At 32.1% G+C, this 15342-nt stretch overlaps 1 protein-coding gene across 1 annotated transcript; it reads left to right on the top strand.

Annotated features, from left to right (window-relative positions):
* The first annotated feature begins 5061 nt into the window (after positions 1-5061).
* LOC133193506 (pyruvate dehydrogenase E1 component subunit alpha, somatic form, mitochondrial-like) lies at positions 5062-14323 on the top strand. The gene is made up of 8 exons (XM_061329471.1): positions 5062-5091; positions 5546-5719; positions 8586-8712; positions 9365-9456; positions 11744-11992; positions 13365-13501; positions 13983-14091; positions 14201-14323. The coding sequence occupies exons 1-8, from the start codon at positions 5062-5064 to the stop codon at positions 14321-14323; spliced, it is 1041 nt and encodes a 346-aa protein (XP_061185455.1).
* The last annotated feature ends 1019 nt before the right edge of the window (positions 14324-15342 follow it).

Raw genomic sequence — 15342 nt, 5'->3', positions numbered from 1 at the left:
ATACACAGCTGGCTCCGGCCGTTGTAACCATATTGTTTTTAACGTTGGGGTATTGATTGTGACGTCACAATGCCGCTGCACGCTCACCGACCCTCCGGTGAATACGGCTTCAAATCCAGTGAATATGTAGTGTTATGAACCGTTTGCGTTTGTATAGATTATATAGGGACTGTTTATAGACTATATAATAATCCACTTTATCGCCAATAAATTATATACAATATATATATATATATGATATTTGCTTATTAACCACAGTTATCTGGATACAAACCGCGCTGTCTTCAATTTCTCGTAAAATTTTGTTTCGATGCTGTTGTGATGCATCATGACGTTATCGTCATCGAAACTCTCTGGAAAAAATTATTAACAAGCGTAGTATGAAAAAAGAGAATGTTTTATTTTGATTTTAACTTAAGAATGTGTTTCTTGTGTTTCTTAAGTTCTTAAAATTCTTTTTAAAATTTAAAATCGTTTTTGAAGTAGATACACTATTACAGAAATTTCGCTTTGTCTGAAAATAAACATCCTAGCATGAAGAGTTATCGTTCTTTGTAACTATATGCGTAAAAATGAACAAATAAAGTAAAGATCTAGAGCTCTATTTAATTTGTAGAAAGTTTTATTATACAATTAAACAAGTCGACTAAAATTATTTTTTTTTTAATATTAAACACACATCAATCAGCAATTTTATTCATTTTATATTTTTTTTCCTGGAGTATTTCATTAAAAATTAAAATTTATTCCTTTTGCACAACACTTCATATAAATACTTCTGAATGCGTAGAATAAGTGGATTACCTTGTACTGCGCCAGTGTAAGAAACGAACTGCTATGAACGCAACTGGTGAGTGCAGGTTTATAGTGGGAGAAAACAGAGAGTATGCAAATAAATTCTTATGACTTGAGAAAAATTTATTAATACTATTGAAATATGTAATATATATGTTATTGACTGAATATAGGGAGAATATCCACCCTCGGTCTTTGTGCGGTCTGCTTTACTGTGAAGTCAAAAATTTTCGTGGGGGTTCATTTTCGTTCTTTTCATGGTATGAAGAAACCAATATTTTTCATACCCCGGCGAAATTTGATTTTTTACTACAATATTATATGTCCTCTTTAAACAGGAAATCAAATCCACTCGAACCAGTAACCTTACCTTAAAACGCGAAATTTTGGCCCTTCGAAAATAAGTGATTCTACAGTATAGTTCTTTCTTGCTGATTATCATTTTAATTGCGTATTCGATGAATACCGGTAGTTCATTGTAAAATATGTACATAGTCCAGCGTTTAATAAGGCAGAGTTAATTATTTTCGTGTCTTATCTTATGATAATTAATGTATAATTATCATTTTAAAATTTACATTCGTTTGCTTAATTAAGAATTTGGACAATCTTGACAAGATTTTAGTACACGTATAAAAAAAAAACAAAATATAATTAAAAATAGGGATTTAAATAAAATTCAGTTCCATTCCAAGTGTTATGCATATATTAAGATAATCTTGTAAAGCAGCTATTCCAAAACTTTTTCTTGAACTGACGTCCAAGACAGATCAACACCTTGGTATTAAACATTCGTTAAATCGATCATCACGTTTGTCGAATACGTCTTTAATTTGCCTGGGTTTAGAACATTGATCGTTGAACTCTGTACACTAAGTAATCAATATCAAGTTAAGAATTGAAACATCGCAATATTTAGATGTACAACCAAATGCAAAAATATTTGATTTTTATCGAATTGTCTTAAAGTTCTTGTCCATATGCGATGAAATTAATGATATGCTTATTTTTACTAGAAAATAATAATTTCATAAAATTGACTCGCAATTAATAATAATAATTAATAATTTTGTCCTATAAACATAAGACTCACTCCTCCAAAGTACCCGATTCCACCTCCGGAATTTCCGGGGGGCTTCATTTTAAGCCTTGTTCAAAGATGCGTATTTTTTGTAGATTTTTGTAGACTAAATACTGTTCGTTATCTTCATCTTTTTCACCAGGACACATATTATTTTTAACAGACACACCTACATCAGATAACTTATCAAGATCAAATCCAATCCATTTTTACCCTATTGATTTTGTTAATTTCACTTAAAAGGCAATTAATGCGTTGTCAGTGAGAGCAGAGTATTGATTGATAAGAAGATTACATCTGATCTTCATATATAATGATTTTCTCGTAATAATCTTATTATGTAAAAGTCAGAATGAAGAAGGATGACTTTGGTTTATATGTATACTGCATTGAGCCAAGTAAAACCAAATATACCTTTTTTTGGCTCAACTGATCAAAAGGTTCCTATGAGCTTCTCTGATCACCCTTGGACTAATTTGAACAAAATTCTCAAAAACCAGCCTTGGGATATGGGATTCAAATTTGTTGCAAAAAATGAGCAGGCACTCTTCAAAGGGAATATCCTCAAGAAAAGGCAAATAAAGGGTTGTGTCTTACACATCTCAATCTAATGAACCGCATGGCTTCTACAAACAATTTACATGTATATATCTATATTTACATATGCCAGTGTGTTTCCTTATATAACAATACTAATTAAATTGAAATTCAATTTTCAATAATATGCAGTTGGTCACATGATAAGACTTTCTTGCGTATAGAAAGCAAACTGCACGAGCCATCTGGAAACTTCCGATTGTGTTGTCACATGACGTTGTAGGTACGTTATGTTGCATTTCCATAGCATAGGCTAAATAATGCCTATATTTCACGAATAAAAAAGTGAAATATATAATAAGAAATAAAATATCATTTTAAGAGTTTCATTTTGTTATGACATGAAGTCGGTACGTGATCAAATCTAATCACGATCACGTGACCGACTTCATGTCATACCCCAATGAAACTCTAAAAATGATATTTTCTTAAGTAAACAGGGCATAAAACACGGATCATCCCCATGAATTCCAGATGTGGGATCAAGTGCCTAGGAGGAGTAAACATCCCCTGTGGATCGGTCACTGCCGCCGTGAGCCTTAGTTATATATTGCTCAGGTAGACAGTATATATACCGTTGTCAAATTTAAAACAAAGGCCAAACAACTGGTGTAAAAATGTCAGGCAAAATACGACCATGATAGGCTGTATTTGCCAACAAGGTTAATATAACTACCGTAGAATCTACGAAATGTTGACTTCAAACAAGATTGTTGAAATCCCTGTAACAACTTATCTGTCAGTAGTCTGGCTAGCTGGCTCGTTCTCATAGCATGCTCTTGAGTATTGAATGTTGGAAGACATACGCACCATATGCAGGTGATAGCGGAATATTACTAAAAAAAAAACAGGGAAAATAGACGATAGAAAAGCTGGATTCATCCCGTTTGTCATACAATTTAGTTGTTAATTGGCTTTTTCCGTCTATATTCAGTGAAACATTCAAATATGAAACAGGTGTTGCAGAATCTGTGGTATCTTTTACTGGGATATATCGAGTTAACATGTGAATGGAAATAACTATTGTTAATTGATAAAAGATTCTATTTATATAATCACAATGATATGAAACTCTGTTTTGTAAATAATATCAGAACACTCTTATATGGCTACACAAATTGTACTCAATATGAAACAAAAATGAATACATGGCTCGGAGAAGTGATGTTGAATTTGATGATGGATTGATAACTTAATTTTATATATATATATATATATATATATATATATATATATATATATATATATATATATATATATATATATATATATATATATATATATATATATATATATATATCTTATGGAGCTTTTTTCCCTTGGTACCCCAATTGGTTGCACAGATTTTTATTTACAAAAAAAACATTATGCATTCTTTCTTGAATTTGCAAACGTATTGAGAACTGTAATATTGCAAATAACACTGCACAATATTTTCCTTTTCATAGTGTACATTTAGTTCTGTACAATTCGTCAGTTTACCGGATATTAAAGTCGAATAATTATCCTGCTTATTAAGTAAATCGATCGATAGCTACTTAATCCTAAGGAAAGTACCTAAGCAATATTACGCATACATCCCAACCACATTTGCATATTTCACTTTAGACTGCTAAACGCATCCCATGAAATTGTGATTAACTTGCTACGTAAGCAAAAAGGTAGGTCTTTCACAAGTTCTTAAAGGATTGATGTTATTGACTGGTCTTTGTCTAGATTTATTCACATATCTGAGCATTCTACATATATAAATGGAAAATTGTTTTACTGGGTGAAAATGTCTTCCTAATTAAACCAATCTAAGAGCCCTGAGTGGTTATCCAAAGAGAGCAACCTAATAATAGGAAATGTGATATTTCTAACCATAAACTGTTCATCTAAAAACATCCACATGATCCACTTTATTTTATTTATTTATTTATTTATTTTGCACTTCGTATATTTCAGTCGAGAGATCCTTTCTTATCTAAAACACCCACAAGATTCACCTACCATTTTTATTGCAATTTCGTATACCGTAGAAGTGGAAATTTGAGAGAGACGCTCATTTAGCGATTTATCCCCAAAAATTGGTATATATTTTTAGCGAAAAGTAATTTTAGCGATTTTATAATGTCAAGAGAGATAATTATAACAACCGATATGGAACAAATTGTTATTGATATTCAATTTTAGCGATCTCAGAACTATCGTGAATAATGCCAAAATTGAATCCTCGCTAAATATTCGGCTTCTTTTCTTATCTAAAAACACCCACATGATCCACCTACTATTTCAATTGCAAATTCATATATTTTAAACAGTCGAGAGTTCTTCTTTTCTTATCTAAAAGCACCCAAATGATCCACATCCTATTTTCATTGCAATTTCCTATATTTTAAACAGTCTTGAATTCTTCTTTACAAGGGGGTTTCAAAAGTGTATTGTAATCGACATAACCACTAAGCCCACGTGATAAAATCATTGCTATCAACAGCTTTTCCAAGAAACTTACATATTCACCCATCTAATATATACATGTAGGCCTATATGTATTTTTATTACAATGTAGAACACGTGATTCTTACAACTTAAGAAGAAATGAGAAAATGCACGCCCATGGGAAAGTTTCTCAGAAGGTATATGTTTATCTCTTATTTCAAAACTGATGAGTATTTTGTTTATTTATTCATTTATAAAGTAAAATCAATAAAGCAACCATCTCAATATAATAAAGATTCCTACTGTCTGTGAAAGATTTTTGACAACATATTCTTTTTTATCAAAGGCTTTATTACTTTGTTTTCTACAGATATTTCTGCATTTTTTGTCAAGACGAGGTTTTGTCAACGAGACTGTCTTTACAGTAGAAGTACCAACCATTTTATTAGCTTCAGATCAATATCATAGTAGTATAACATTTTATTTTGTTGTAAAGGAAAGCACAACTATAATAGTAGACATTTTATGTCTAGACATAAAGTATTCTGAACTTTTTAAGTTTGAATTTATCCTTCAGTCCCTTTAAAAGTGAAGCGACCTTATTTTATATTCCATTGCATTTTAAAGTTTTTTTTTGTTTTGTTTTGGCAGCCTTATCAATTACATAGACTAGAAACTGGTCCATCAACTAAATCTACTCTCACGAGGAAGGATGCCCTTAGTTACTTTAAGACCATGACAGGAATGAGAGAGATAGGACATGCAGCAAAGAAACTATTTGAACAAAACTATATTCGGGGATTTCTGCATCTATGTCGAGGAATGGTAAAATTCTCTCTTAAATTTCTTTTAATACTCTCTTCATCAAGATGCCTTTTTATCAATTTCATGTCTTTGAGTTACCCCACTGACAATAAAATGTTTTAGAGATATAAATTAAATTGTAGGATCCCCAATCGTTTGTGGTTGGATATAAGTTTTATCTCATCACTTGTGCGGTAGGAACACACAAAAAGTTGGATAAAAATCACATCCAACGATAAACCATGGGGGATTCTTCTTATCACATATGTTTTACATATACCTATCATATGTTTTATACCATTATAATTATTATATGAATATGCACTATTATATGAATAATTTATTTGACTTTATCATTTTAATGCAAAGACCATTGTGAAGAGCGTTACAACAGTTGATATGAAAACGGTATCATGATTGATATCAACTGTATAAAGAAGCAAATAATATTGTTCATATTTCTTGTTTTGTTTTGTTGGGGGGTTTTTTCAAATACATTTTCTCATCCTAATTAATTTTCAATTGTACCCTACAAATAATTCTGTAAGAGATAGTTTGATTTTACATCATCTAGAATACTTTTTCTTCTGTCCTTGAGTTAAATTATTATGACTTTTGATATAGAGATTAAATCAGAACCAGATTGTATGTAATGTAGCATCGTTTTTATCTAAAAAATAATATATGAAACGAAAATATGCTTAGTAAAACATGATAATAAAATCATCCCGGGAAAAAACGTACAGGAAAGTCCACGACTGTTGTAGATGTACTTCTTATTTATTCACTATATTTTATATTTACTATATTTTATGTTTAAATTCTATTAATGAAATTTTTGAAATATACTATCAGGTATGTAAAGAATCTTTTTTTATCGTTATTGTTTTGTTTACCCCTTGTGTGTGCTTAAAGCTGAGTACGACTCGTAAACAGGCATAAGCCAAATTCGATTACACTATCTACGATATCAGCACCGGGATATACCCTTCGCATTCGATACACCTGACTGCTTTATTGTCACGGGTATCGGCGTGGAATGGCGACACGTGTTCGTGCTGGTTATGTTACAATACCTTTGTTTACATTTTATTGCAGTTAGGTGTATTTGTGTTTGTTTGTACACTGCACTCTGACCAGTGCAACCGTCGTAAGTTTTATCCGTATCTTATTCTCCTGCATTAGAGGAAGTAAGTTATTTTTTGTCGCTAACGAGTGCTGTGTAGTATGCGTCCGTCTACACCGGCGACGACTTATTACACTGACTAAGTGAGCGGCTTTAGATAGGGGCTCTCAGATATAACGAATAATCGAATATGGTGGACAAATTCCTTTTACGAAGCGTGTTCAGCTTTAATGTCTGTGACTTTAATTATTTAAGTCTAGCTACATTGGTAAATTTATATGTACAGTTTAAATTTGAAAGAAAAATTCTTTAAGTTTTAAAAAATATTCTGTCATTTTTAGCATCCAAAATATTAGAGTTTATAAAAATTAACAGAGTACATGTATTACCTGTAATTAATTGAAAATGAAGACGGGACAAAGTGCCTTATTGTTCTGTTTTTGTAGCAAGAGTAAAACTATACACTTTTTTATAGAAATGTGCATCATTCCAAGAAAATCTTTTTATTTTAATTTGAAACGTTTTGGAACATTTGAGTTCATTTTATTGTTAAAATATCGAATTTTAAAGGAATGAATAATCCACAATTCCACAACTATTCGTCTTCCGATATGTAAAAAAAAAAACCCGCTTTTTCATCTTTCTATGTGATGGTATATTTATACTACAAATTGTTTTTCCTTTTCTAAAAAATAAAGTTGAAAAGTTCTTTTTCTGTGCTTTGATATACTGAAATATATAAACTGGTTGCATCTTCGTGATGAAGGACTTATGACGTCAGCATTTCCATAATTTAATGTTACATGGGTATTTAATAACCTAGTTTAAAGTCAGCATTTGATGAAAGATACGATGGTCGTTATAATGACCTTGTAAGCAATTACAACCTACCATTTGGGCCTTTTTTTGACTGACATATATCATACCAATTGTTTGACCTTTGTTTATATTCTAAATTTGACAACGGATTATTCCGTCTACCTGATCACAAGGGAAACAGTGGGTGTTACTGATCGACAAAGGATGCTAGCTCCTCTTAGACACCCGATCCTACCCATGGAATTCCTAGGGGGTCCGTGTTCTATGCCCTGCTACATTATTTGTATTGATTATAGGTTTTTTGAGACCAATCACTATTCGGTATCTTTACTAATTTCATTATATCCCTAGCAAATTTGAAAGGCATTGATAGTCTGTTTCGCGATCACTGGAGTACTGCTTTTTTGTTAGGCAAAATGATATATTTTGTTGAATATACGTAATTTGATTATCTGTCATGAAAAATTTCGCAAAATATTAATAATTTGCCCTGCAAAAGAGTAGTACCGCAGTTATCCTGAAAGGGCCTGAACATACCATTAAAGTCTGTATGACGATCCAATAAAATAATATAGAACAGAAATTAGGGTAGTCAATCCATATAGCTTTAATATATCTAATGAAAAAATATTCGTAAATTAATTATTCTTTTCAAAATGAACATGTACTGTATACCTTCTACGACAAAATCAGGCAAGAAAATATCTAGCTATTTTAGATTGCCTCAAAATATTGAAATGTCAGACATTTCATCATAGGATAATTTCGTATATCGAAAAAAAATGTTACCTTATCCTTTTGGACATTTATGGTAAAACTATATGGTTGATCCTGTAGAAATACATATGAAGAATAATGCTAAAAAAAGAAAGAATAGATTAAATACATTAGCTTCACTAACGAAGAAACAATACCTGTAAAATTTAATTTGTCCTGTTACAGGAAGCTGTGCGAACTGGAGTGGAAGCAGCCATAACAACAGAGGACATATTAGTGGGCACATACCGTGTTCATGGCTGGGCCTATGCTAGAGGGATACCAGTCGAGGAGATTCTGGCAGAATTTTTGGGTAAGCAATAGTAAATAAATTGGTTGTATAGGCAATTCGATATTATATTCTGTGGAATCATTAGATTTCGTGATGGCTCAATTTTCATGGAATTTGTGGTTACCTCTCATCCACGAACTAACATCCTCCACGAATTAAGAAACTATGGTTACAAAGTCATATTTCTTTTTGTAGGTATAAGAGAATACGCGAAATTAGGTTCCCACGAACTTGTGAAATTTAAGCAATCAATGAAAAATGCCCTCCCTCCACGAATTTTAATGCTTCTACAGTAGTATGATTTTTTTTAACCAATATGTGTATTTTACTGTGATAAGGGCATTTGTCTAAGGAATAAATTGTATTTATAAAGACATTTATCAAAGTAATATAACGATACCCATGTTCACTCTTGTGCCTTGTGTTCAATCTTGTGTTCTGAAGTTCTAATGAAAGAGACAACTCATATCCTACGCTTTTGTTCAACAAAAATAATTTGAAACCATAGAATATTGATATTTTCAAATCATTTTTACATGGTCTGTGTCTTTTCCTATCAGTAATTAATCTGCTTTTCTATTTTTTTTTTCAGACAAATATCGAATTTACATCAAGAGTTAACAAAACTGTTTTGTATTTAATTGATAAAAGGTTTCCAATTCTTTTTCCACAGGGAAATCAACTGGTTGTTGTAAGGGTAAAGGTGGCGCCATGCATCTTTACTCGAGAAACATGCTTGGTGGCAGCGGAATAATAGGAGCCACGGTAGATATTTTTTTATTACATTACTTTTTAAAAACGTTTACGCCCCTGCCATGAAATGGTCGGAGTGTTAATCCTCGTCTTCCGTCTTTTTGTCATATTTTTAGACTTACTCGTTTTTCGCGTAGACAATGGGCTTTGGTTGTTTGTCTCCTTATATTGATTACTTACAGATGAAGTTTATTTTCTTTTCAATTTACCAATTTTTAGGACAAATATAGCCCATAGACTTCACAAAGTAATTATTCACTGTCTCCTAGGCTTTTTAGCTCACCTGAGCTTTTTTTATCAAAGAGTGTCCAGCGTCCTTTTTTCGTTTGTCTTCGGTCGTGTGTCCTCTGACGTCTGTAAACTTTTCACATTTTTGTCTTCTTCTCAAAAACCACTGAGTCAATTTCAAGCAAACTTGCCACAAAACATCCTTGAATAAAGAGGATTTAAGTTTATTCACAGAAAGTGCCACGCCATTTTTCAAGGGGAGATAATTAAGAATTTGTGAAAATTTGGTGGCATCTTTTAAAAAACTTCTCAAGAACCACTTGGCAAGAAAAGATCAAACTTATGTGAAAGCTCCATTACATACTCTAAATTCAAGTTTGTCCATATCATAACCTCCGGGGGTAGGGCGGGACCACAAGAGGGGGTTGAAGTTTTACGTAGGAATATCTAGGAAAAGTCTTTAAAAATCTTCTTCTCGAGAACAGCAAAGTTATGATTAGTCATATTATTATCGAAGTATCCTCGGGTAGTGTAGATTAAAGTTTGTTCCAATCATAACCTGATTGTTTACAATTGGAAATTGTTTACAATGGGAATATACAGGTAATATCTTTTAAAACAACTAGATTATTATTATTATTATTTTATTTATTTATTTATGATTATTATCCATTGTATTACATACAAAATCAAATTAAATTAGCAGCAAAATTACAATGGATATTTAACTAGATTTTATTAGTCATATTAAGATAGAAGTACCCTAAGGTAGTGTAGATTCAAGTTTTATTCAAATCATGACCCCTCGGGGTTGGGCGCAGACACAACAGGGGGCCAACTTTTTCATAGAATTATATTGAAAATATCTTTAACATTTTTCTTCTCAAGAAATGGCCTGACAACCCTTCTAATGGACTAGCCAAAGGGTATACGAGAGTTGTCCCAAAAAGTCGTAGACAAGGAAAACAATTTAGTTTCTCCTTGCTAATTAGATTTCTTTTCTTGTCATAGTAAAAACCAACATTTTATGATCATGAATTTCGAGTTACATGATAATAACACATTCATTGAAAAAATAATGTAATAATGAAAAAAAACATAGAAGTACACATCGGCGCACGAAAGCAAGCGTAATTTACGTCTCTTTATAACACCATGATCATTTTTTTAAGTACTGCCCCGGCCCGTGTCCTTAACACGCATCTCTCTAGCATCTCATTGATTTTTCAAACTGGCATTAACACTCTTGACTGAAGGACTCATTAAAATTCACCACTGTCCTCGGAAGGTCGTCTTACATTGTAGGAAGCAGAGAATACACACAGTTTGACGTCCAACGTCACCCATAACGTACCTCGCCGTCTGAATTTAACAAACATTACTCTTCTTCGCATAGGCCTAACTATTTTTGGTACGGAGATGAAAACTGTCCTTGAATCTCTAATGTCATTTATGAACAACTTCTCTACTAACGTTTTATTGTGTAATGTCACATTTGAATCAATTTTATTACATCCCAGTGCGCCGCTATCACGTTTGACGACGTTATATACTGATGTTTCAAGAGGCCCCGGTGTTTGCCCCATGATTCGTATTGTTTGCAGTATATATGAGATTGATCACTATTCGTTATCTTCACCTTCACTTATCTCTTATAGAGATTTGTATTAAGGAAACAATGTTTATTGATTAAATATTTATGGTATATTTATTTTTCAAACGTCCTTTTGTCAGTATCAATAAAAGCATTATAAGTGAAAGACGATTTCCTATTCATATAAAATGATAATCAAGAGCAAAGAAAGTTCATTTTTGTATGAATAAAACATTTTTAACTTTTCCAAAGATTATAACTTCAATGCAACTTTGGAATACAATCTTAATTCAAATGGAATAATGTCAAAGTCTCTTTTGCGTAAAGTTTGGTCATAATCTGTATACAAACTTGTCCCTTATACTGTATAAAATAATGAACTATTTTCAAAAAGTGAAAATTGATCTTTCAAAAATGCCAATTTTCTGGAAATCGCAAGAATAGAGGAGAGTTATTGTTATATGTTATTTACATTAGGTGCCTCTTGGAACCGGTGTTGGCTTTGCAATGAAATATAAAAATAAGTCCAATGTGTCTATATCTGTCTATGGTGAAGGTTCAGCCAATCAAGGCCAGATATTTGAAGCCTTTAACATGGCAAAACTTTGGAATCTTCCTTGCATCTACCTTTGTGACAATAATGTATACAGTATTTCAACAAAAGCAGAGAGAGTGTCAGCCATCACTGAATTTTATACAAGAGGAGACTACATCCCCGGACTGAGGGTAAATTCTTTTGTCTATATTTCTAAATTCTTACACGTCTATTTCACTTAAATTAAGGAGTAGTGACCCTCTGCTTCATATTTCACATCTTGTTGATTTCCTAATATTGGTTTTCATCAACAACTATAGTATTTGATTCCAATGGAAAAGAGTTTGAGGTATGTAGTGGTGCTTATTTTTTCAGAAATGAATTGTATGTCTGAGCATGATATGAAAAAAGTTTGACAAAGAGAATAGGAAAATCAGTGATTTATATTGTGTATATTTGTGTATTTATATATATAAACAAAAACTGTGAAAAATATTTGCAAAAGGACATAGAAGTTAAGGTTTCCATCCTGTGTTATTGTTCCGGGAGTCTCCACTACTAAACTTTGTTATGACAAACTACGGGTAATTTTAGGATAATATACTTTGGAAGTTATCTCTCTTATCAGAGGGTCGGCCCCCTCCCCTTAAGATGGAATGGATATTTATAGTTCAAAATCTCCCTTTAAGAAGGAATGGATATTTATAGTTCAAAATCTCCTCCAGATTCAACGTGCATTTTAAAATATATTATCAAGTAGTGTATGATCAAGAAATATGCTTTAAAATCACATTAATATTGTATACTGAAAATAAGACCAAGTTTACCTAATCTTATACTACTGTAGATCACCAAATTTTCGCGACACCTTATTTGCGCTAGTTAGATACTTCATTTTGACACGCAACACACAATTTTCACGAATGTTGGTTAATGCCTATATACACTATGCTAATAAAATTATATAAGAGAATGAAATTTTCGCGAGCAGACTGTTTTGCGTGATTATACCAAAATAAAGTTCTTACGAATGAAAAGTGATTTTCAGTACTATTACTTTATATTATGTGTTTGCGTGGTGACAGCCTCTGCAATATTTTTCGCAATGGTCCTACACTTATTGCACTTCCTGCACCAGGATTATATTTACTTAGAATTTTGAGACCACTCTGACATTTACACACACCCCGATTGATCTAAGCAATAAAACTGGCTAAAACTCGAGAACATGGGAATATAGGCTGTACATGTGCGTAGGATAGGGGTGGGGAGGATGGGGGGTTCCAACCAAACATTTACAGTTTGATCGGGCACTATCTTACAAAAGTTCCTGGATTTGTTGATAGAATGGATATTCTAGTTGTCCGAGAAGCCTTTGTTCGCTCTGGAAAGCAAAACAAAGGGGACATAAGACGTAATTACTGGGGGGGGGGTCGTCATAAGTAATTTTATTTTCTATGGTGTACATGTGTCGGCCTTGATAAGGATTAAAGAGATGGATCTTAAAAACGGTGAAATTACTTCTGACTCAGTTCCCAGTTTTTTTAACACCCTTTTTGATAGGTTGATGGAATGGACATCCTGGCTGTCCGAGAAGCCTTTGTTTTTGCCAAAAATTACGCCCTAGAAAATGGTCCAATTCTAGTGGAGACAATGTCATACAGATACGGTGGACATAGTGCAAAAGACAAAGGCCTTGGGTAAGATGGCTTTATTTCAGTATATCCTTCTAATTTTCTCAGCAATGTACACAAGATTAAGTTGCTGCAAGAGTCTGTAAAGCTTTAAAATTTAACTACAGGGGTAACACTGTTGTGGTTATACTGTATTATATATTGAAGTCTATCATTTAGTTGCACTTCATATAAGAAGGGCATTATTTACATAATTTGTGAAATGTTTAATTGGTAATAATTTACAAGAATATAATTGTAATGATATATGATAATGATATATGACTTACGTATGATAGCAATCTCGTGTTTCATCATAATTCGGATATTACACTATAAAGATGTTGTAGAGAGTGGCACATAGTGTAAATCGAGAGGGTTGTTTTTATTTAAACAATGACTGGTGGGATGAGAAAGGCATGGGAAGTTTTACATAAAATGTAAAAATGTAAATAATACTTCATATTATAGAGAACATAAAAGTACTTATACTCCTGTTTTCTTTAAGGTACAGAACAAAAGACGAAATTGATTTAATAAGGCAAAGAAAGGACCCCATTGAAACTTTTAAAGAGAAGATATTGAACGCAAACATGACAGACGAAACCGAATTAAAGGTAAAATTAAGCGCGAGTGAAATTGGTGTTATTAGTTTTTTAGAGGATATACTAGCGATTCTAACATATGAAAAATTATCACATTCATTTCTTTACTTCCGTCGTATAGCATATAGTTAAAGCAGTCCTAGAAGAGGTTCAAACTGCTGTAGAGAATGTCAAGGGGAATGAGGAACTCCCTCTCTCCTCTCTTTATGAGGATGTCTACCAGACCGTTAAATTTATAAAATAAAGTTTGATTTTTTGTTTACCTCTATTTTAGTTTTGAACCTAAACACTTTTGTTAGTGTCAAATAAATCTTTGACAAAACATCTTGTATTATGTTTTTTTTTTTTTTTTTTTTTTTTTTTTTTTTTTTTTTTTTTTTGATTTCTTTTTACAAAAATGAATGTTTTCTCACAGGCTCTTGTTTCTGTAATACACTTTTCACCAAGACTATAAAAATAATACTATATGCTAAAAGTTTATTAAAAAACAAGTCCCTGTGTGTTTGAGAGGTTCAGTGTGTGTGTGTGTGTTTTCAAAGTGTATTGAATAGAATCTGGATACTGTCCTTATTCATAAGGGAACACTTCAATACACTAGAGTGACTCAATAATTTTTGCAATATTTATACATCTATTTTATATAATGTTATTTATAATGATGTCTTTGTTTTTTGTTTGTTTCTTTCTTTAATTGCCTTTTTTTTTAAAAAAAAAAATAAAATGTTTTAATGTATTTTTGAATTGATTTTAAATGCATATGTTAAAATCTTAATTCATTTTCCCCGGTAAAGTATTATATTTCTTTTAAGATTTTTTTTTTTTTTGGATAAATTGATATTTTTCGTTAAGGTATAAAGTAGAAATGGATGCGGATTCAAGGTTTGAGAAGGTAACTTTATTTTTTGAAGAAAATACTAATGCCTTATCCATTACTCTTGAAATATATGTTTATACAACACACTTTTTTTTTTCTCTTTTTTCAAGGTCATGTTTGCTATCATAGGGTTAGCAAGCTGAGAAAAAGATTTTTAAAAGACACATCCTCATGTAGTGTAGATTCATGTGTGTTCAAATCATGACCACCGGGAAGAGGGTGGGACCACTTTGGGTGAACAAGGTTTTACATAGGTATATATAGGAAAACTCTGAGAATCTTCTCAAGAACTGCAAAGCCATGATAAATTATATTCATATGGAAGCATCCTAAGGTGGTGTACATACAAGTTTGTTTAAATTATGACCCCCGGGGTAGGGTGAGGCCAC

Source organism: Saccostrea echinata, unplaced genomic scaffold, assembly GCF_033153115.1.
Source record: "Saccostrea echinata isolate AGI-Se365-2 ecotype Australia unplaced genomic scaffold, CSIRO_AGI_Sech_v1 ptg000028l, whole genome shotgun sequence".
NCBI classification, from domain to species: domain Eukaryota; kingdom Metazoa; phylum Mollusca; class Bivalvia; order Ostreida; family Ostreidae; genus Saccostrea; species Saccostrea echinata.
The sequence above is the reverse complement of the archived record's forward strand: the minus strand, read 5'-3'. Positions and strand labels throughout refer to the sequence as shown.